The 20,517-nt window shown below is 50.5% G+C and overlaps 1 protein-coding gene across 1 annotated transcript in view; it reads right to left on the minus strand.

Annotated features, from left to right (window-relative positions):
• KIAA0556 (KIAA0556 ortholog) overlaps positions 1-20,517 on the minus strand; it is a 151,866-nt gene that overhangs the window by 121,014 nt on the left and 10,335 nt on the right. The window contains exons 4-6 of the mRNA XM_006896630.1: positions 19,514-19,683; positions 17,920-18,017; positions 5,495-5,626 (exon numbers count right to left, since the gene is read on the minus strand). Of these exons, the coding sequence (XP_006896692.1) occupies positions 5,495-5,626; positions 17,920-18,017; positions 19,514-19,683 (400 nt within the window). The remainder of the gene's footprint in view (positions 1-5,494; positions 5,627-17,919; positions 18,018-19,513; positions 19,684-20,517) is intronic.

The raw sequence follows: 20,517 nt of genomic DNA on the forward strand, positions 1-20,517 counted from the left end.
AAGCGACTCGATGGCACATAACAACAACAATGACCCAAGTAACCCTATGGCCAACAGCTCTGACCTGTGTTTACCCTTCACCATCCCAGTCATCTCTGACATACTCGAGCACACTCTGGTAGGCACTGCATCAACCCGTCTTGTTGAGGGTCTTCCTCTCACCCTTTTCTCTCACCCTCTACCTCTCCCAACATGACGTCTCTCTCCAAGGACTGGTTCCTCCTGAAAATATACCCAAAATAAGCGAGAGGAAGTTTCAGCATCTGTGCCTTTATGGGATACCCTAATTGTACAACCTTCTAGACAGATTTATTTGTTCTTTTGGCAGCCCGTGGGATATTCAATACTCTTCACCAACACCACGTTTCAAAGGCATCAGTTTCTTCTTTGGTCTTCCATATTCACTGCCTCCAAATTCACATTATTCTGTGGAATCTTTTTGATTTTTAAATGTCAGCTAGTAATTCATATTTAAAAAAAACCCCGCTGTGCAAGTCAGAGGGGTAGAAGACAACAAAATATGTCTTCAGCTTTGCAGTCTGTGAACTCCACATCCCCAAGAAATTGAAGTTCACGAAGAATATGACTGAAGGCGAAAGAGCTGCTGGATTTCAATGGTGAAGGTCAGATGAAAAGCACATATGTGGACACACGTCGTCTTCTGCTCCATTTCAGGCTGTGCTTGCAAACCGTGCGAGGGTGAGGTGGCTGCATATATTTGGTCACACACTTTTCTCTCCTCGTTCACACTGCATCTTCGTAAGGCTTCTTCCACCTTTGCAGAAATCTGGTGTTGCCATTTCATTCTTTCACTTTGCTGGAAAATAACTCCAAGGGCAAATTGACCGTGAAGCCATACGGAGTGCCCCCTCAAGATGGGGGGGTGGGGAAGAATGAAATACAATCAAGCACTCACAGCGGAGGAAATTAAGTGTTGGCAAAGCAGCGGGTGCTGATTCTGATCGAGTGCGCACAGGAATGCTAATGGAACTTAATCGTTTGTGAGGATCCTCTGCCCTGTGCTGCCTGTGGCGACTCTGGGGCCCTGGGAAGGGAGAGACACATGTCCACTTAAAAGGAGGGACCCAATGCGCACAGCCAAAGGGAACCATGGAGGCTCCTGGCATTGTGGACATGTACACAGCCAGTGACATTGAGGCGGGCGGAGGCTGCAACATATTGAACTTGGCAAAGAACCAGGCTCTTGGGCTAAGAGACTACCAGCAGTTTTGTAGACTAGTGTTAGCAAGAGGGTACAGAATGCCCGGCTAATTGCTTCCATGAACAATTGGTTCTTTTGCCATGAGACCAGACAGCCTCCTGGCCTCTCTTTTCCTGTCTTCTGAGCTTTCTCCCCTTGTGATCTTGTATCTTGATCATTCTAAGGGCTGAGTACCCTCTTGGGGCCATTGTTCACTGAAAGGCTCGTCTATTGTTTGGCCGAAAATCATGTCACAAAACTGAATTCAATTCCAAGTTCAAAGGGTGTGACTCAAGGGTTCCACCAATCCCTACCTGACAACTCAGAGCAAAACCCACTGCTGTCAAGGCTGACTCACGGCAAGCCTCCATCCAGTTGCTGGGGCTTTAAACCTTTACAGGACGAGACTGCCCATCCTTCTCCTTCAAAGCAGCTGGTGGATCTAGACCACTCATCTTTTAGTGAGCAGCCTGACGTGTTATGTTCTACGCCACCAGATTGGCAGGGCTGGCCATTTCTGGGATTTTGTGTTTTGTTCCACATTTTCTCCCTGTCTATCTATCACCCTCAACTATGATCTCTTTCAGAAAAGTGAGTAGTGACAGCTACAATCTCGTCCTTCTGGTCTCGGGGACATGGGGGTTGTTTCATAGAGTCCCCTAGCTCTATGGACTAATTGCTTGCATGCATCTTTTTTTTATTTTCACACATTTTTATCCCTGGGTAAAAAGAGAAAAACAGTTACACCTTAAATGCCTGCAAGGGAGCTCTGGCAGTCTAGTAGGTAAGGAATTGTGTTGTCAATCCAAAGGCAGGTGGTTTGAATCCACCAGCAGCTCCAAGGGAGAAAAATGGGCAATCTCCTGTGTGATTTACAGCCTCTGAAATCCACTGAAGCTACGAGTTGGTTCCAAGACCACACCACTGTATTTTGAGTTTTAGGAGGCTGCTTATAAGCTTTCAAGACCCCAGTCACTATCCCTAAAGCAGGATGTAGAATGTTGTCTTTCTGGGCCATGTCATGCCAACTGACCCTGCAAGTCCCCTGAGACTATGGCCTTGCCATCCTAGACCAATGATTCGCAACACTGAATGTCTTGATCAAAGATTCTATAGAATAAGCATGATCAAAGGGGGGGAAATACAAGAAAGAATTTTAAGTTGTCATGGAATCTAGACTTTGTGGAGCCATGGAGGCTGGCCAAAACCCTAAAGGCATTGCCCTGAGATAATCTTTAAGCCTTAAACCACAAATATGATACGAAGTCTTCTTTAAATCAACCAATAGTTCTGCTTAACCCTTTCGTGACTTGCAGAACACATAGCGTCCATCTAGATTTCCCACTTCTGGGTTTAATGAGAAATTGCTTTCCCACTGACAGTACATGCTACCACCAGCAAGCAAGAGTCACAAAGAGATGAAATGGCAACATGAGAGAGATTACCTGAGATTGTCTTCTCAGGTTATATATGAGGTTTTGCACACTGAAGGTTTGATTAGGAAAAACCTTTGTCTCTTTTGGCTTTTTTCAGTGGGAGCTCTAAGCCTTGTAAATATACTTTCTGGGTTCCTTTGCTTTCATTGGAAGCTATGTTTCTGCATCAGGAGCTCTGGTGGGGTGTCTGTAGAGAGCTGTGCTGCTACCCCAAAGGTGGTACCTGGGGCAGCCTGAATCCACCAGCTGCTCCAAGAATGAAGGATGGGCAGCCTCCTCGCCTGAGATCTACTGCTTCTGACAATCCGCTGGAGAGTCAGCTATGGGTGGGTTCTGACTCAACGGAATACAACAACATCAACTTCCATATAGTAAAACCCATATTACAACAAATTCAAGGCACACTCTGATATAGCTCACATTTTATATGTTTTTTTAAAATAATGTTTATACCGGTTTGCTTACAAAGTGCATAGACATTGTTTTTCACACTGGATCTTTTCCATTTCCTTTACTCATCCCTCCCTTCACCTGTCAAATTGTGTGGCCCTATGAATGTACCCTGGACTGCCAAGAAAACAAACACATTCATCCTAGAGAGGGTTAAACCAGGCTGCTCCTTGGAGGCAAGGATTCTGGGGCTTCATCTGACATACTTTGGACATGTTGTAAGGAGAGACAGATCTTTGGAGAGGGACATCATGCTTGGTAGGGTGGAGGGACAGCGCAGGAGGGGAAGACCCTCTATGAGGTGGATTGATTCAGTGACTGGGGTAATCGGGATGGGAGTGTCAGAGGCAATGAGATTGGCACAGGATAGAGCACGGTGTAGGGCTGTTGCACATAGGGTCGCTATGAGTTGCAAACGACTCGACGGCACATAACAACAACAACATGATTAACCACCCCTGCATCCATCTTTAGCCCTCTGCTCCCACCCTTCCCCCCTTGGATCCTCATTCATGTTCTATTAATAATGGAATTATACAGTATTTGTCCTTATGAGACTGAGTTAGTTCACTTAGCATAATGCTTTCCAGTCCCTCCCAAGTTAGGTAGTGATTTACAAAATCATTGCACGTATTTATTAATGAAAAACACCAACACAGTATCTGGGGGGAAATTTTCTTTCCACTTGGGTCATGAAAGGATCAGCTCAGAAAGGGCGTCTGCTTTGAGTGCTGTGCTCTTTCAAGCTTTCTTTAAATGAGATCAAATGGAAAGCAGCAACTCAAAGAGTCAAACAAGAAACTTAGAGGGATGCGAGTTTATGTTGATGGAGAAAGAACAATTTGGGAATAGGAGGGAGAGAATGTTGGCACAGGTTAAGGATGTAATAAATATCACTGATGAATTTGTGTGTGGTCTGTCATGTATATTCTCAACAATAAAAAGTAAAATAAATTTGGGGTTTTTCTTAAAATTCTTGAGACAAAAACTGGATAATTCAAATGTGTATGTGTGTGTATTCTGGGAGGTGAACATTAAAGGCAACAAAGTCCATAATTTCGCCTATTATAAAATCTCACATAATACATATATTAAATAGGTGAAAAGATTTGGGGTCATCTACCACAAAGACATTTATTTACTCCCCCTTAGAGACAAAAAATTCCTCATATGCTCTCAGATTTTCACAACAAGAATAGCAAACACAACAAACCCTGACTCTTGCCTGCCCTTCTTTTCTGAACAAAGAAAGAAGCAGGAAACCGTAATCCACAATGTTTCATGGGCATTGTACCCTCTCCTTCTCTCCCTGCCACTTGCATTGAATAGAGGGAGGCTTTTAGGACAGAAGTGGAAAACCTGGGCCCACAACTGAATAAAGGGCACTCCTGCAAATGGGACATGGATAAACAGCTAGACTTGGACTTGTTGTTGTTATGTGCCATCGAGTTGCCTGCGACTCACAGTGATCCTACGTACAACAGCCGTAAACTCTGCCCTATCCTGTGCCAATCTCACCATCACTTGGACTTACTGTCCTTAATAATGTTACTTGACTATGTACCATAAAAAGGACCCAATCTTATCACTCTCTTCTTATCTAAATCCTCAAGGCCAGGCCTGCTTGTTCTGGCCCTGCTATTTCCTCTCACCTCATCTCCTTCCGTGCTCCCCTTTGCTCACTCCATGCCAGATTTTGCCCTTCGAATAAGCCCAACCTCACACCATTTTCATGTGCTGCTCTCTCAGCCACCACCACCACCATGCTGCCTTACCAACTTGATTAGGCTTTAGCTGAAACGTCACACCTGAGAGACACTCTGTCCTACTTAATGTGTCTCCTCCCACACTCCTTTTCTGTCCCATCTCTCTTTCATCAGTAGAACTTATCGATTCCTGAAACAATCTCATTTGTTTCTTAGTTTTCTTCTCTCTTATCTGCTACTCCTTTGTAACAAAAGTTGCTTAAGAACAGGCATCTATCTTGTCATTCTGCTCATGTCTGCCTCTCTGGCGCCCAGGACATTACCTGAGGCACAGAAGTAGGTACTCAACAAAACTATGCTGTAAAAAAATTCTATTGCAATTCAAAGGATTTCAGACATTAATTTGAGAATAAGGATTAAAAATTATCTGGCCAACACACACAGGCTGAACATCCACTCTGCTGTCCACCTGCCCTCACCTCTCAGCCAGTGTTTGTCATGCTCCTTTCCCCCTGCCCCCCTGGAAGCCTTCTGGATATTCTCCTTCCTTCGCCCCTGTCATTTTTTTGCACTCCTCAGCTCATCCTCTCCTGGTTTGGGGACTGTATAATGTTGACTCTGAATGTCAGGTTCCCAGCATGCAGCTTTAAATGTTATAAATGAGTGCAATAAGTAATAATAGAGCCAAGTCTGGTTCCTACCAGTGGATGATTCTCAGATGTATCCTCTGACTTGGAATTCACATCCCCACATGGCTTGAAATCTTCAGAATAGTCCAGCGGAGGTTCAATGTGGAGCCGTGAGCCAGCTTCTGTTCTGATTTGCACAGATTTCTAGACATAAAAAAAAAAATTTAAAAATTACAGACCATTTCAGACAGGGTAGAATGAATGCTTTTATTGCTCTGACGGACATGGACTGATGGACTGGCACTTTAATAGTTGACCACAGGAATAAGCTACAGGAATGGCGATTTGACTTGAGGGCTGTCTGCATAACAGGATGCACACTGGACCATCGGCATATGGGTCACCTCTGCTCACAAGTCCATAGTGCTTCCTACTGGCCCAAAGACGTTCGATTACATTTTCTAAATAATATTTTTATTTTTACTTTGAAATACTTTCTGAGTAGGTTTTCGAAAGTGTTTGTTGTTATTGTTTGCTGCTGCTGCTGGGTCATGAAATCCTGCTGGATCCTCCAGCCCCCACACGATCAGTTCCCATCCCTATGAATGGTTCTGAACTGAACCGCTCTGATCCAACACAAGTCTGACAAACTGCATTTTGCTTCTTGTAGACATTCTCAAGGTGTGTGTGGGTGCATGTGCATACACAAAGAGAGGGAGAGGGAGAGGGAGAGAAAGGGAGTGGAAGCGGGAGCGAGAGCGAGATTGATTCTAGAATGGAAATAATACAGAACCTTCCCCTCATGCTTTGGACTGTGGAAACCTGGGGAGGTGGGAAGCCCTCTCCTTCCAGCACTACGTCACTCTTGGGGAAATACTCTAGGGTCTGGGTGTTATACTGCAAGTTGTCCCCAGTGTTCATTCTGCCTGCTTCAAGAGGTGACATTCCAGCCTTCCTGGCAGCTAAGCTGGACCACTGAGTGAGTGCCTGAGGTGTGAGTAGAACTTTCTCGTCAAAAAAACACAGGCCTTCACGTTGTTCGCTTGGGTCTCCCTGGTGTAGCAGTCAAACCTGCACGCTCATCAGTACGCCCGGTGTGGGAAGTAGGAGAGAGCCCAGCATAGCATTCTTCCTCTGGTTCCTGTAGGTCCCATCACGTGCCTGAACATCAGACCTGCTCGAATCGTAGAAGTGACTGAGTAAAATCTAGAATCTGTAGTGGGCTGCAGCCTCTTTGGCTAAGCACCAGTAAGATGGTTACTTGGCGAGCGCCTGGCTAGAGTTGATACCATATAAGGTGAATAGGTAAACAACCCCACTGTGCCGTGTGCCTGGGGCTCAGCCCAAATGCGACAGTGCGCTGGAATTTTTTACTCTGGGGACCTGACCTTCCTCAAGCTCGACCATCTGATTGCCTCTGGGGCCTCTCAGCAGACTGAGAGCTTCCTGTGCCTCAAACATCCGCAGCTTGGCCAGCCCGGCTGCCCTCCTCACACTACAGCAAACACTTCCTTAGTTCTCCTCTGGGGTCTATTTCCTTCCTCTAGTCAAAGTCCTTAGAAGCAGGAGCGGCACCTACTTCCTAAATAACATGCCTCCGGAGACCCTATGAACTTTGATAAATGTCGATAGTTGTAGAGGCTTCAAGCCTTTTGTTCATAGGGTCGCTATGAGTCGTGTTCAAATTGATGGCAATCAACAACAACAACAACATTCGAAGTTCACATGTGGCCCAAGGACAGTATTAGGATTGAGGCCTGGACACTGTCAGCCCAGCCCAGTCCACTTCCCTCCAACCTCTCTCAGTTGGTGCAGGGCTAGAAAAATACCAAAGACAATGATGTGAACAGGTAGGGACTCCTCTCTTCCCACAGGGAAGCTAAGTTAACAGGAAGGATGCCATGTACTGCTGGGGACCAACCTGATACTCACGCAGACCCAATGGGTTTTCTCAGAATTTCTGGATTCAACTGTGCCACAGAGAAAAACACTACTGAAACTTTCTTTTCCACCTACGTCTGTGTGAGTAGGAGTTCGTGATCTGTGATGGCATTCTGACACGTGACCCATGTCCTCACTCTGTTCTCTCAAAACTTTGCCATCTTCCAAATCTCCACGGATCCAAATTCTATGTAGCTGCAGAGACTCCTTTCACATACCACCTCCTCCAGGAAGCCCTGCTGAGCGTTCCTGCTTCCCTTCACCTTCCTATATGATCATTACTGGTACTTCTCTGTGACAGCGGCTCTGCTCTTTGCATATTCATTATCCTCAGTTACAGACTAGAAGCCGTGGAGGTGGAACATGTCCTGTAAAGATGTTCTCAGCACTGGAGGCCCCTGCAGCCTGGATGGCCATGCTAGCCAGGCTGGGTCTGCCTGTAGGGCTGGAAGGCCACAGATGGAGTTCGGAGAGAGCTGCTGTCTGACTGGTCATCAGGACAGACTTGGCAGACACAGGACATTTCAGCCTCTGTCCTTCAACTCTTGTTCCTAACCAGAATGCAAATGGGATGTTTAGGAATAAAACAGCCCTTTTAAGAGGATGGCAAAGAAGGTCACATGCTCGGGATGGCCGAGGGAGCTCTGCTGGTGTGGCCAGCAGGGAACTGTGCTGTCAACTCAAAGGCCACACCTCTCTGGAGGTTCAAATCCACCAGCGGGTCTGTGGGAGACAGATGGGAGATTTCCTTCTATAGCTTTGGAAAGCCCACTGGAGGGTCAGCTATGAGTCAGTTCCAGTTCAAGAGCAACGAGGTGGGGATATGTGTTGTTCTGGCCAAATGGGAAAACAGAAGGAGCTTAGGTCCCTGGTGCTATCACGCACTCATCCTACCAACCAGGCTGTCTGCGTGCCTGTGTCCAAATGCCTTGCATATATAAAGGAGCGTGCATGCACACACCCATACACACACACGCACAGGCACAAACAATCTAGCTAAACCTCAGTGGGGTCTGCTTACTGCTACGTGTGGTAAACTTCATCCTGGTTGACAAACTTCTTCAGGGTGCATGTCGTCTTTTGGGCTGTATTCGACTTTCTCACACGAGAGTCTGGGATGTAAACTCAGGCAGACAAGGTTGGACTCCTGGAACTGATGTTACTCCCTGCATGACTCGGGGCAAGTCACCCAACCTCTCTGAGCACCATTTCCACATGTGTTAATACAGGAGCGCTGTCGCGCTCTCTGTCCGACTGTCATGAGGACGGCACTCAGCAGAGCAGGCTGAGTCCTGGGCGTGGGGCTCCAGACACAGTACAGTGGGGTTGTACCTGTTCACCCTGTTGTTGTTATCGTATGCTGCTAAGTCAGAAGTGACCCACAGCTGGCCCTCCAGTGGGTTTTCAGAGGCAGTAAATCGCACAGGAGGAGACTGCCCATCCTCCTGCAGACCAGTTGTGGGAGTCAAACTATGTGCCTTTGGGATTGCAGCGCAGCTTCTTACCCCTAGGTCACCAGACCTATTCACTCTATGTGATATTAACTCTAGCCATGAGACCAAACTCCCCTACTTCAATGAGGGCCCCAAAAGCAAGCCAACTAACCATATTATCTAGTACCTAGCCAAAGAAAACCCACCCCAGTGATGGAGTTCAAGCTTGCTGGCTGGGCTGAGTTAGCAAGGCCAGGCGAGGGTGGGGAAAGTAAGGCTCCCAGAGACACAAAACGCAAGAAGACCCTCCCTCTCAGACGCAGACCGGCTGGTGCTCAGACAAACCTGAGGGACAGTGCCCTGGAATTTTTTCTTGGGGGGGCCTGACCTTCCTCCTTTTCACTCATCTGATTGTTTCTGCGGGCTCTCAGCAAATTGAGGCTAATCTACTTCCAACCAACGTTCACACTGGCCCTCCGCTGGGGCTCTCTGTGTGCCCACATTCACACTGGCCCTCTGTGTGCCCCCACGTTCTCACTGGGCCCCACTGGGGCTGTGTGCCCACGTTCACACTGGCACTCCGCTGGGGCTCTCTGTGTGCCCACATTCACACTTGCCCGCCTCTGGGACTCTTTGTGTGCCCCATGTTCACACTGGCCCCCCTCTGGGGCTCTCTGTGTGCCTGACACTTTCCATGGCCTGAGCTCTCTCCAAGGCCGTCAGACTCATTTGCTCCTCACCACAGCCCTGGGAGGTCTGCCCCAGGACCACATGCACGTCCCAGGTGGGAAAGCAAAGCATAAGGTGTGTGTCACCTGCCCAAGATCACACAGCCAGGGCCCCAGAGGCCTCATCTAAACCAGGGATGAGCTGCGACTTCCCATTAAGGGCCAGGGAGCAAATATTTCAGCTCTGTGAGCCATGTGGCCTCTGTCATAACTACTCGACTCAGCTACTGCATCGCGGGCGCAGCCACGAGCAATCCATAAACGATTAAGCGTGGCTGCGTTCCAGTAACACTTTATTTACAAAAACAGGCTGCAACTGGATTTGGCCCACAGCTGTCGTTTGCCATTCCCTGCTCTAAAGCACCCCACGCACACTCTACCGTTCCCGGCAGGCAGGCCTCCAAACGCCTGTGTATGCAGAAGAACAAATATGTCAGCCTGGGCTCCGGGGTCTTCGGGGAGAATTACAGAAACAGAAACAAATCTCAAACTCTGCCATGGCGTCGATTCTAACTTGTGGCAATTTCTAATGTGCAAAAGCTACAGGGGCTGGGCCATGGATCATTCAGGAAAAAGACGGGGATCAGGTAATGGTCTGAGAGGCGGCAGCTAGGGAGTCACCCCATCAGAGAACAGGGAGGAGGAGGTGGTAGGCAGGGGTGGGTGCCACGGACACCCTTCATCTCCAGCACCCGGCTTCCTGGTCCTCCTGACCATCCACCGAGCTGTGATGGGGCTCCAGGTTCAAGTGCACACCACTTCCAGCCTTTGCCAATGCTCTCAAAACATGACCATTGTTCTCAAAGTATCTATTAGCGCCAGCAGTGGGGTCCCTACTTCACAGAACACATAAAACCTGGGCTCCCAGGCCAGAGATCCCCAGACTTCCCTGCCTACGTTCCCATGGAGATGGATTTTCCGTGATACCTCCAGTCAGAGGGCATGGTTCTTCCCTCCCCAGCACCACGTAACATCCCAAAGGCCAGGAGGCTCAGAGATGATAAGGACTGTGCAGCTCAGAGGACCGCCGGGCTGGACTCCTCGTGTGGAAAGGGTGGCCTCACTATCCACTTGGGGCTTTCGAGGGGCCCACTTCCCTCAGATTCACTGACTCCTCATACAACAAGATCCCGAGTGAATCCACACGCACATTCAAGTCTGGAAATGTCAGATCAGGAGAACTACGGTGGGCACTGTGGTGGTTTCTGTCTGTTGTGTTAAATGCCTTCCCAGAATGTCAGTGCGGCTCTAGTTTTCTTTGGGGGAAATGCTCTGGTAGAAGAGACATGCTCCAGGGTGAATGGAGCATGTGACCCCACCTGATCACCCAGCTCCCCACAGTGACTGCATGAGGGAAGCCCAAGAGAGGAGGCCAAGCAAGAGGCCACCGGGAAGCTGCTGGCCGCCCACCTGGGGCAGTAAGGGGGAAGGAGCACTGAGATGTGAGTCTTGCTACACTAAGCGCTCAGATCCAGCTCCATCTGAGGCAGGCTTCTTCCCCTGACCAGTAATGGACCGGTACGAACACATGTCTCTGGCCTCGGATTTCAATCAGGCAGAGGAGGGCTGCGGCATGCAGGGAGGCAGGCAGGTGCCTTCTGCCCTCCCGTGTGGCTTTCGCATCCCCTTTGTCCTGGAACTGCCCCCCTCTCTTTGCCTCAGGAGCCTAAGCACAAGGTGTCAGGACCCAGGCTTGCAGGTAATTTTTCTGGCACTTAATCAGCCAGACCTTAGCTGGCCACTGGCCACAAGCAAAGTTCTGGTAACACAACAGGATACAGGGGGGGGAAAGTGGAAAAACCATGCCCAGCCTCAGGGAATTCACACAGCAAGCATAACGTGCTAAGGAAGCAACATGTGACAAAATTAATGTGGTCCAGAAAGTTCCTCAGTGCTGAGTGGGTGCTGGGGAGAGGAATAAATAGCCCTCCATCTGGCCTGCTCACCGCCCCCAGCCCAAGGAGGCTCCTGTCACCACGGGGCTGAGCTCCCTCGTGGACGCCCACCCGCCCGCCCACCTCGGGACCAGGCGCAGGGCTGCAGAGTGCCAGCCAGCCCCCGGGCTGAAGCTTCCCACCTCTCCTCTGTGCCCTGGCCCTGGGGATGATGCCAGTGCTCTTGGCAGGCCCCCTCCCGGCAAGTGACTTCATCCAAAGTGGCCGTTGCTAAGTGGCTGCTCTTCCTGCAGACTTACAGCACCCAGGCCCTGGCAGGCTCTGGCCGTGTCAATCATGTGCAGGGACAGGAGTTAAAGAGCCCCAAACACCTAAGCGCCTGTGCTCCTGCCTGCTACCTCGAGGCCAGCCTGTTCCACACTCTGCTGCCCACACCCAGCCCGGAGTCACGCCTGGAGTTATTTGTGGGTCCCTGCTCCCCTCTTCTCAGTGTTCTAAGAGGTGTGCATGAACACTTACTGTTAATTGGGGGGGGGGCGGAAAGGCAAGTTGAGGGTTGCCCTGTGTGGTTGTGCAGGTTGTGCAGTAGGTAAATGGCTCCCTCTAGAGGTGGGACAACTCTGAAAACAAGTGCAGGACTGGGGTGGGGAGTCACCCCCTTGCTATGGTGTCTGATTCAACTCAGAATGACCCTATGTGTGCCAAAGCAGTACCGGGCTCTCAAAGGCCGATTTCTAAGAAGCAGATTGCCAGGCCTTTCTTCCAAGGCACCTCAGGGCACACTTGAGCCATCAACCTCTCCGCAGTCACCAGTGTTAGTTAACTGTTGCATCGCTCAGGGACTTCTAGGAGGGGAGCAAGTCCCCTTCATTTCTTATATTTTTTCCGGGTTCCGCTGCTCCAAGTTACACCACAGGCTGCTGTGCAAGGCCTCCGCGGAGGCGCTGGCTCAGTCCTTGCTGCGGGCGTCACAGCTCAGAGAGAGGAAAGGGCCTCCAACAGCTTCACCTGCGAGCCTCCCTTTCTGAAGGTGCAGGGGAAAGCGGAGGGGCCTCCCCCAATGCAAGGAAACCGGATGTGGCAGCTGAGCGAGGCCAGAACCTCGGCTTTAATCATCACAACGTGCTGGCTGCCGGGACCTTTTAGGAAGGCCCTCCCCACGGCCAATTGCTGGAAGGCCAATCCCTTCGCTCCCAGTTTAATGCTAAGAGGCGATGACGTTCATCAAATCTGACAGCATTTTGGTAAACAACGGCTCTGTTGATTAGGCTGCTGTCCACCCAAGTATTACAAGGCTGAGGAAGCCATAAATCTTAATCCACCGAGAGCAGCAGAAAGAGCTAAGGCTGGCAGTGGTGCAGCGGGGAGGGAGGGAGAGAAGGACAGTGCAGACGAGAGCCCATATGTCACCACCGGTCACATCCCACAGGGTCAGAGGCGGCCCACATAGGCCCGCTGCCACCAGCCTCGCTAGGCCCCAGTGTCACGGCATCTCCTGGGCTGAGGTCCTTTATGCGGTGAGGGCAAGGCACTTCCTCAATGTCTGTGAGAAGAAAGGACGGGGTGCGTGGGGGAGTGGGTAAAGCACTCACATGATTATGAAAAGGTTGATGGTAAAAAAAAAAAAAGAAAAAGAAAAGGTTGATGGTTTGAAACCCACCAGCGGCTCCTGGGAAGAAAGCTGAGGCACTCCTGTTCCAGAGTGATTGACAGCCTTGGGGACAACGCTCTGGGGCATTTCCACCTCACCTATAGGGCCTCTAGGAGCCAGCAAATGGGTTCTACGAGGGAAGCCCACTACGAGTGAGCGGGCTCCATGAGAGGACATGGGACATGAGACACTGGTGGGGGCAGGGGAGTCCAGCGATTGGACAGCTGACAATGAGCCGAGGGTCCACTGCTGTGTCCTCTGCGCTCCTGCTGGCCTGGCCGTGTTTCCCTGGGCACTGAGGGAAGAGAGGAATTCCAGGACAGACAGAGGGCCACGGGGGCTCTCCTGATGGGATGGAGTTAGTGAACTGGCCATTGCCAGCCGCCGCGGACTTGGCTGTGTGATCACAGGCTTCCTCCAACCTGACAGAACACACTCGGGGAGAGGCAGGAGGGAGGCTGTCCTATCTGTGTGTCCCATAAATCCCCAAACGGTCTCATGTGTTTTATACCAGAGAGAAATCTACGTTAACGCCACCTCTGGAGGGAGCTCTGGTGGCCTGGTGGTAAGGAGCCGTGCTGCAGTCCCAAAGGCACGTAGTTCGAATCCACCAACTGCTCCATGGAAGAAAGACAGGCAATCTTCTCTCCTACAATTTAATGCCTCTGTAAACCCACTGAGGGGTCAGCAATGGGTCAACTCTGACTTGACGGCACAAAACAACACACATACCCACCTCTGGAAGACAAGAGGATACAAGTCCCTCCCTCCTCTCTGACGACAATAACAATAATGTAGCTGGCACAACACATCTTTTCTGCATCCGACCTGCAGCCTCTGCAACAGGAAGCCACAGGGCCCACCCCTGACCCAGCCCCCGCCAGAGCTGACAGAGGCGGAAGGACATCTCAGCCTGGATGAGGCGATGCATGGCAGAGGGACCCCCAGAGTGTGACTGGGGGATCTGGGCCAGCTCTGTGGGAACGAAGAAGGCGGCACTCGGGAAGGCGGGGGCATGCGGGCAGCAAGCTGTGGGTGTGCATGAAGCCTGTGAGAGGGAAAGGCGGAGGCTGGGCAGTGCCGCAGGGTGGAAACCAGAGGTCAGAGGGACATAGGTCCCACTGTCTGTGTGGAGACAGGCCAATCTGCCCAGGATCATGCAACTTATATGGTGGGGACCAGCTCTGAACCCCAGTTGCTGCACTAAAGTCTGTGCTCCCCCATCATTTCTCCATATTTGTCTCTGTGTCTGGTGTCCCCAACAAAAGTGTGACAACCCTGTGACATGTACCGTGTGGCACACTTTCCCCCAGAGGCCCTGCAAGCGCTTAATGATGATGAAACCAAAGCTTGGAGAGCTGGAACAGCAGCTCTGGGGTGCATCTCTAGCTGGCGAGCAGTTTGACCCCTAAGTGCATTCCCATCCCTGCCCCAAGAGCCCCAAGTCCAGAGGCTCTGATGAGACAGGATGAGGAAAGCCACCAGGTGTTAGGGAAGGAGCGGCCCAATCATGATAATAAACTGCAATCGACACAACTGGTCTCAGCAAACTGGAAGGCTGGTGCCCACTCATCGGGAGAAAAGGCCAGCACTCTAGGGAGTCAGTGTGTTGTATTTCTCCAGGAAAGTAGGAATCTAGATGTACACGCATTTCCCACTCCCATAGAGGAGATGATAGAAGGAGAATTGATGCCTTTGAGCTGTGGTGCTGGAGAAGAGTACCGATATATCAAGGACTGCTAGGAGAACAAACATGTTCATCCTAGAGAGAGTGAAACCAGGCTGCTCCTTGGAGGTAAGGATTCTGAAGCTTTGTCTGACATACTCTCGACATGTTGCAAGGAGGGACCGGTCCTTGGAGAGGGATTATCATGCTTGGGAGGGTGGAGGGACAACGCAGGAGAGGAAGGCCCTCGATGAGATGGATTGATTCAGTGACAGGGGTAACGGGGCAAGGTGCGTCAGAGACAGTGAGACTGACACAGGATAGGGCAGTGTTTAGGGCTCTGGTACATAGGGTTGCTGTGAGTCACAGGTGACTTGATGGCAAGTAACAACAACAACAACGAGGAGATTCTTTCTGGCTCACAGAAACTCTCCGTCAGGTTTATAAGGCTGTGAATCTTTACAGGAGGGGAAGGCCCATCTTTCTCCCTCAGAGCCACTGGTGGGTTCGAACCATCAATCTTTGGATTAGTTGCCCAGTACATTAAGAACCATATCACCAAATACTCATATATATATACACACACACAGAGAGTTCTGAGAATTTAAATATTGGAAAATTATAACCCCCAAAGATTTTTTTTTTTAATCTGTGTGAGTTTGGAAAAAATGTCTGGGGCAGGTTTGATTCACAAGCGTCCATTTAACTGTGGGACTCCACTGGCCAGTCCTCTCTCTGTTTGAGAACGTCTTCCTCCCACGCCAGGAAGTCCCCCGAGTTTGCAGGGCCTTGGTGAACAGGAACTGAGATGTGGATTTCTGGTTTTGAATCTCAGAGCCTCATGCAGTGCCTGGCCCACTTACTTGTAAGGTGTCAAAGCCTTTCCTTACGTGAACGGGGGATTTCATTCCCGAAGTGGGCTCTAGTCCCTCCCTAGCCGTGCCCTGCTTGTCCCATTCCTTACTCCCTCCAGCTATGACAGGGTTGTCCCCAAAGACCGCGTGGGCGTGGAGCACGGCCACTGGTGGGTACGGAGAGGGCTGGCTCTCAGCACCTATCCCTCCCCTCCCGGGCCATGGTGGTCCAGAGAGTCAGGAAAGCCACGTGCTGCACCCCTAGAGCGCCTTCCAGGCTGGGTTCGAGCTGCGGTTTAGGCTCAATGAGGGGATCGTATTGCATGGGGAAAGCAGAAGTGGGGTGAGGCGAGGTGGTGGGTGGTCCCATGTCCTGCAGGTGACGGGTTTCCTGACAATGTCCCATACAGCTGGACCAGCTATGGGCAGGTCCTTGTTCAGCACATGGCTCTGGTGGGTACAGGATGCCCAGAGCCCTACAGTAGAGGTACTGCTTCCCTGATTTCTAGACCACAGCTAAGGTGTTCCCCGCCTTCCTGACTGTGTCAGGGGGTGCAGCTTTCCCGGTAGACCAGCGCTAGGAGGCTTTCGGGCACCATTCCTGGAGCCCCGGGCTGAGCACCTACTCCTCATGCAGGCTTTTATAAGCACCTCGTTCCCTGCATCAAATGCCTCTCTGTTTAAAATGGGAGAAAGGAGGCTTGGCTGTGGTTAGGTGCCAGCTGACCCCTGGCTGGTAGTGCAGGGGGACAATTACGGCCCTCATGGCACCTGGAAGCCAGGAGACGAGGCCCGGTCAGGCCTGTGACGTGTGGGGCCGCAGGGGAAGAGCCAGAGGAGGGGTGCTTATTCTCAGGCCATTATGCATGGATGCTGAGCCGACCATTAAGTCACAGTCTGAGATGCAGACAGGGCTCCTGATAACGGAAGGGACTCAAAACCGCTGCTTGGACTGTCTGAAATGGAAAGCAGTGAAAGGCCTCATTAACGAGAAATTAACTTTCATTGCTGGAGACTAAATGAGGACGCAGGAGACAGGAGTGAGCTGGCTGAACATCTGCATTTCATCTCAGACCTGCAAGCGTGCTTGCGTGACATGGGGAGGCCCCTGGGCGTGTGTACCTGTATGTCAGGGGTCAAATCCCCCCTCTCCTCTGGGCCCTTAGCTGTGTGAGGCTGAGCAAGGCAGCACTCTTGGATGGACCTCTTGTTTAACAGCACGATGCGAAAGCTTACCACGCTACAGAGGCTGAAAAGCTGCACCCACAGAGCACGTGGCCACAGACCCGAACCTTCTACAGGGGAGGAGTGTCATGAGGGATGGAGCCCCACCTCACATTAACTATGGAAGAATCTTTGGGGGTGAGGCCTGAGCACCCAGGTTTTTTTAAATCTTACAGGTGATTTGAAAGTTCAGCAGGGTTGAGACCCATGCGTCTGAGTGAGGCAAAGTATACACACTGAGACACTGAGACACACACACACACTCACACTCACACACGCACGCGCGCACACATATATATGTGGGCAAGAACACTGAACCTGAAGCAAAACACCTGAGCTTGACTCTTGACTCTGCCACTTCTTAGCTCTTGACCTTGGACAGCTCACTTGACTTTTCTGAGCATCTTTCTCTTCAGCCGCTTTAAAGGAACAACCCACTCAAACCCAACCCACTACCTCGAGTCCACGTCAACTCCTGGTGACCCTCATCGACTTCCATGGCTGTGTATTTTTACGGGAGGAGGCTGCCCATCTTTCTCCTACATAACGGGCTGGTGGACTTCAACTGCTGGCCTTGAGTTAGGTGTCCACCACATACCATTTTATGCCACCAGAGCTCTTTAAAGGAACAACAAGCATTTATGCTAGGGGCACACTGTGAGGCCAGAGGTGAAGGCTCACCCTTCCCACCCTGGACCTCTGCAGGGGGTCTACACAGTAAGCTGTCAATCTCAGCAGGACCAGTAACAACGCAAACTGCCAGCTAAACCCTCCAGGCAGGGCTTGGTCTTGTCACCACTGTATCCCTGGCATTTTAGATTATGGTAGACACACAGTAGATGCTCAATAAAAAGCTATTGTGTGCCTGAGGCCTTGGATAGGGCTGTGAGTCTACTCCCAGCGGGCCTGGGGTGGCAGTAGGGAAGGCTAGTGAGTGAGGGGCCTTGGGGCTCCTCAGGTCTGTTCCACCTGCACCGCTGAAAGCACCCCATTCCACTCGTTGCCTAGGGAGCTGAAGTGCTCTCGGTATGTGTCTGCCACTCCCTGGCCAACTGTGTGAGCTGGGGTTCCGGGTTGGGCTCTGCCTGGGGGAAGGGGTGCAGACCTGGTGCCATCCTCGACGCTGGACTTTGCTGGGGGCTGTCCGGGAGCCGCGTCTTAAGACTTCTTCAGCTTCTCGAAGCAAGGCTCTTCGTCCATAATCTGCACCAGAGACGGGGGAAAGGAGACTTGTTGAGGCACCAGAGACAAACACCTGCCAATGAGCCCCAAGGTTGCGTCTGCGTGCACATCCCGGCAGCGCCGGCTGCAGCAGCAGCGAGATGTGAGAAGCCAAATCAATGCCTAGCAGAAAGGGCCGGCTTCATAATTATTACTAAAGTCCACCCCTGCCATGGAGTAAGAGGGATAATTATGTTCAGCTGAATCGGGCACATCTATACACACAGGGAACCATCTGCAAAGCACAATGGAAGACAGAGACCAGTGTGCACGACAGGCCAGCATATGTGCAAAAAGGCGGGGGGAGGCAGGTCTTTGAGTGACTGAATGCCTTCACTCAAGGAGCCAGATGCAGAGACTTCTGGGCACAAAACATCAGAAAAGGCCTGATTCTCCAGACCAGCAGGAGGCCTGTGGGGGCTTGTCCATTGGAAAAGCCAGAGGCTCTCATCAGCTTTCCCTTTTCGCCCTGAGGACTAGGAAGCTCTGCATCCCAAGATTTAACTGGCAGTGGCTCACCTGAAGGGAGGTTCTGGACACCACTTTCTCCTTTTTCTGATACCTTGTTTTTGTTCTTTACTATGTATGTATGGATGGATGGGTTGGGATCTTATGGTACTTCAAGGTGAAGAATGAGAGTAGCATAGACCAAGATAACTGTTGTGCCAGGCATACTGTATTTCTTGTGTCATTTAATCCTCATGGTAAACCAGCAAAGTGGGCATAATTATTCTCATTTTACAAAACATAGTGTGGGTAGTGTTGAGGACTTTCGTTCATAGGATCGCTATGAGTCACCTACGACTCAACGGCACTTAACAACATAGAGAGAGACCAGTTGGCCTACTAGACAGAAAGTGATGCTACCAAGCCAAAGGTGGGTGACTCTAATCTGTAGCCCTCAGGCCTGTTCTTAATTATTTTTGGTCAAACATTCTTCTAAATCATATAGCCTGGGTGTGTCCACTTGCTGTACAGAGGTAACTTGTGGTTGCTGTGAAGCTGAAAACTGTGACACTAATGTGTCAGATGCGATAATGGTTACCCATGGCTGACAGTGTTTGGTGGAGCTCTCCGATTAAAATAAGCTTGGAAGCAGGAGTGGCATCCACTTCCGTAAATAGCTTGCCTCCGGAGACCCTATGAACCTGGAGAGAGGATGAAAGCCACGCAAGTGTTGAGGACTTTCACTCATAAGGTTGCTATGAGTCGCCCACGGCACTTAACAACAACAACAACAACAACAACAACATATGAATGTTCTCTTTCTTCCTGGCCTAGCAGGTATTAATGTGGTTAGCTGCACGATGGAGTCCCACCACTGTGTTCCCGTGTTTCACTGGCTAGATTTTAGCAGTAGATCGCCAGGCCTTTCTTCCTAGTCTTAGTCTGGAAGTTCCACTGAAACATGGGATGTGGCTTCACTCTCCTAATCAGCCAGCAGAGTTATCGGTCGGCCTGGACAGGCCCGTACTCACCATGTGTCCCCTCGGCGTGGGAGGCACTTCTGGAGAAGTCGGAGTGGACAGCTTTGCGTGGTGACGTCTTCAGCTCAGAATTGGCCCCATTGACGTAGACAGAGAACCCCTGTTCCAAGTGTTCCAGCCTCAACTGTACGGGGTCCTTGGTTTTCAAATGCTTTAATATCCTATAAGAGAAAGAACCACTTTCTCCTCATCACAGGAGAGTTTGGGTGGGCCCCCCAGCACAGAGCTGACTGCTCCCTATTGTCTTAAATCAGTTATTTGTTTAGAAAAAGCCTCTGGCGAGCCGGCTGCATACAGGGTGACACCGCGGGGGCGGGCGGAGAGGGGGGCACATCTGTGGGCTTGCAGGCCAGTCCTGCCCCCTACTGAGGCTGGACCCCATCTGAGCAAACTAAACCCAAACGCTCTCACTCCAATGAGAGGATGTGCGTGCAGCTTCCCCTGAGGCTGGGCCTTCTGAGACGATCCCACACCCATGTGACCTTACTTCATTTCTTAGCACCTGATTGCCTGCACTAAAGTCTTTCTGTTTCAAATCCATCCGTTTACTTTATCCAATACTGAACAAAATATGGTTTAGAGTCAAATTCTTTGAGAAAGAGAGATTTCAGGTAACACATCTACAAATGAGAAACACCTTTCAACTAAGGGGACTAATTCTTGCTCCAGAAAATACGTGAGCGTGTTAGCATGTGTGTGTGTGTGGGGGGGGGGTGTCTCCTCAGACATCTACCCTTGCTGTCTCAGATGTCATCATTTTGTATCGGTTTAAACCACATAATTTCTTATGCAATTTTAAACAACATGTCAATGAAGACCTCTGAGGTGAAGGATGTGACTCTCCAAGTGCTTGGGACATAGGAGTCTTAACATGAACGAGATCTAGTCTCCACTTCAGTTTTCAGTTTTCGTCTCCCACCTTGGGCTCTTGACAAAGCAGTGTCATGCATGCAGCTTTCAGCCTCTCCAGTGGCCCCCAGAACCACCTCCTCTGC

The sequence above is a fragment of the Elephantulus edwardii genome, unplaced genomic scaffold, assembly GCF_000299155.1.
Source record: "Elephantulus edwardii isolate Elephantulus edwardi_28Jun2011 unplaced genomic scaffold, EleEdw1.0 scaffold00186, whole genome shotgun sequence".
Lineage (NCBI taxonomy): Eukaryota > Metazoa > Chordata > Mammalia > Macroscelidea > Macroscelididae > Elephantulus > Elephantulus edwardii.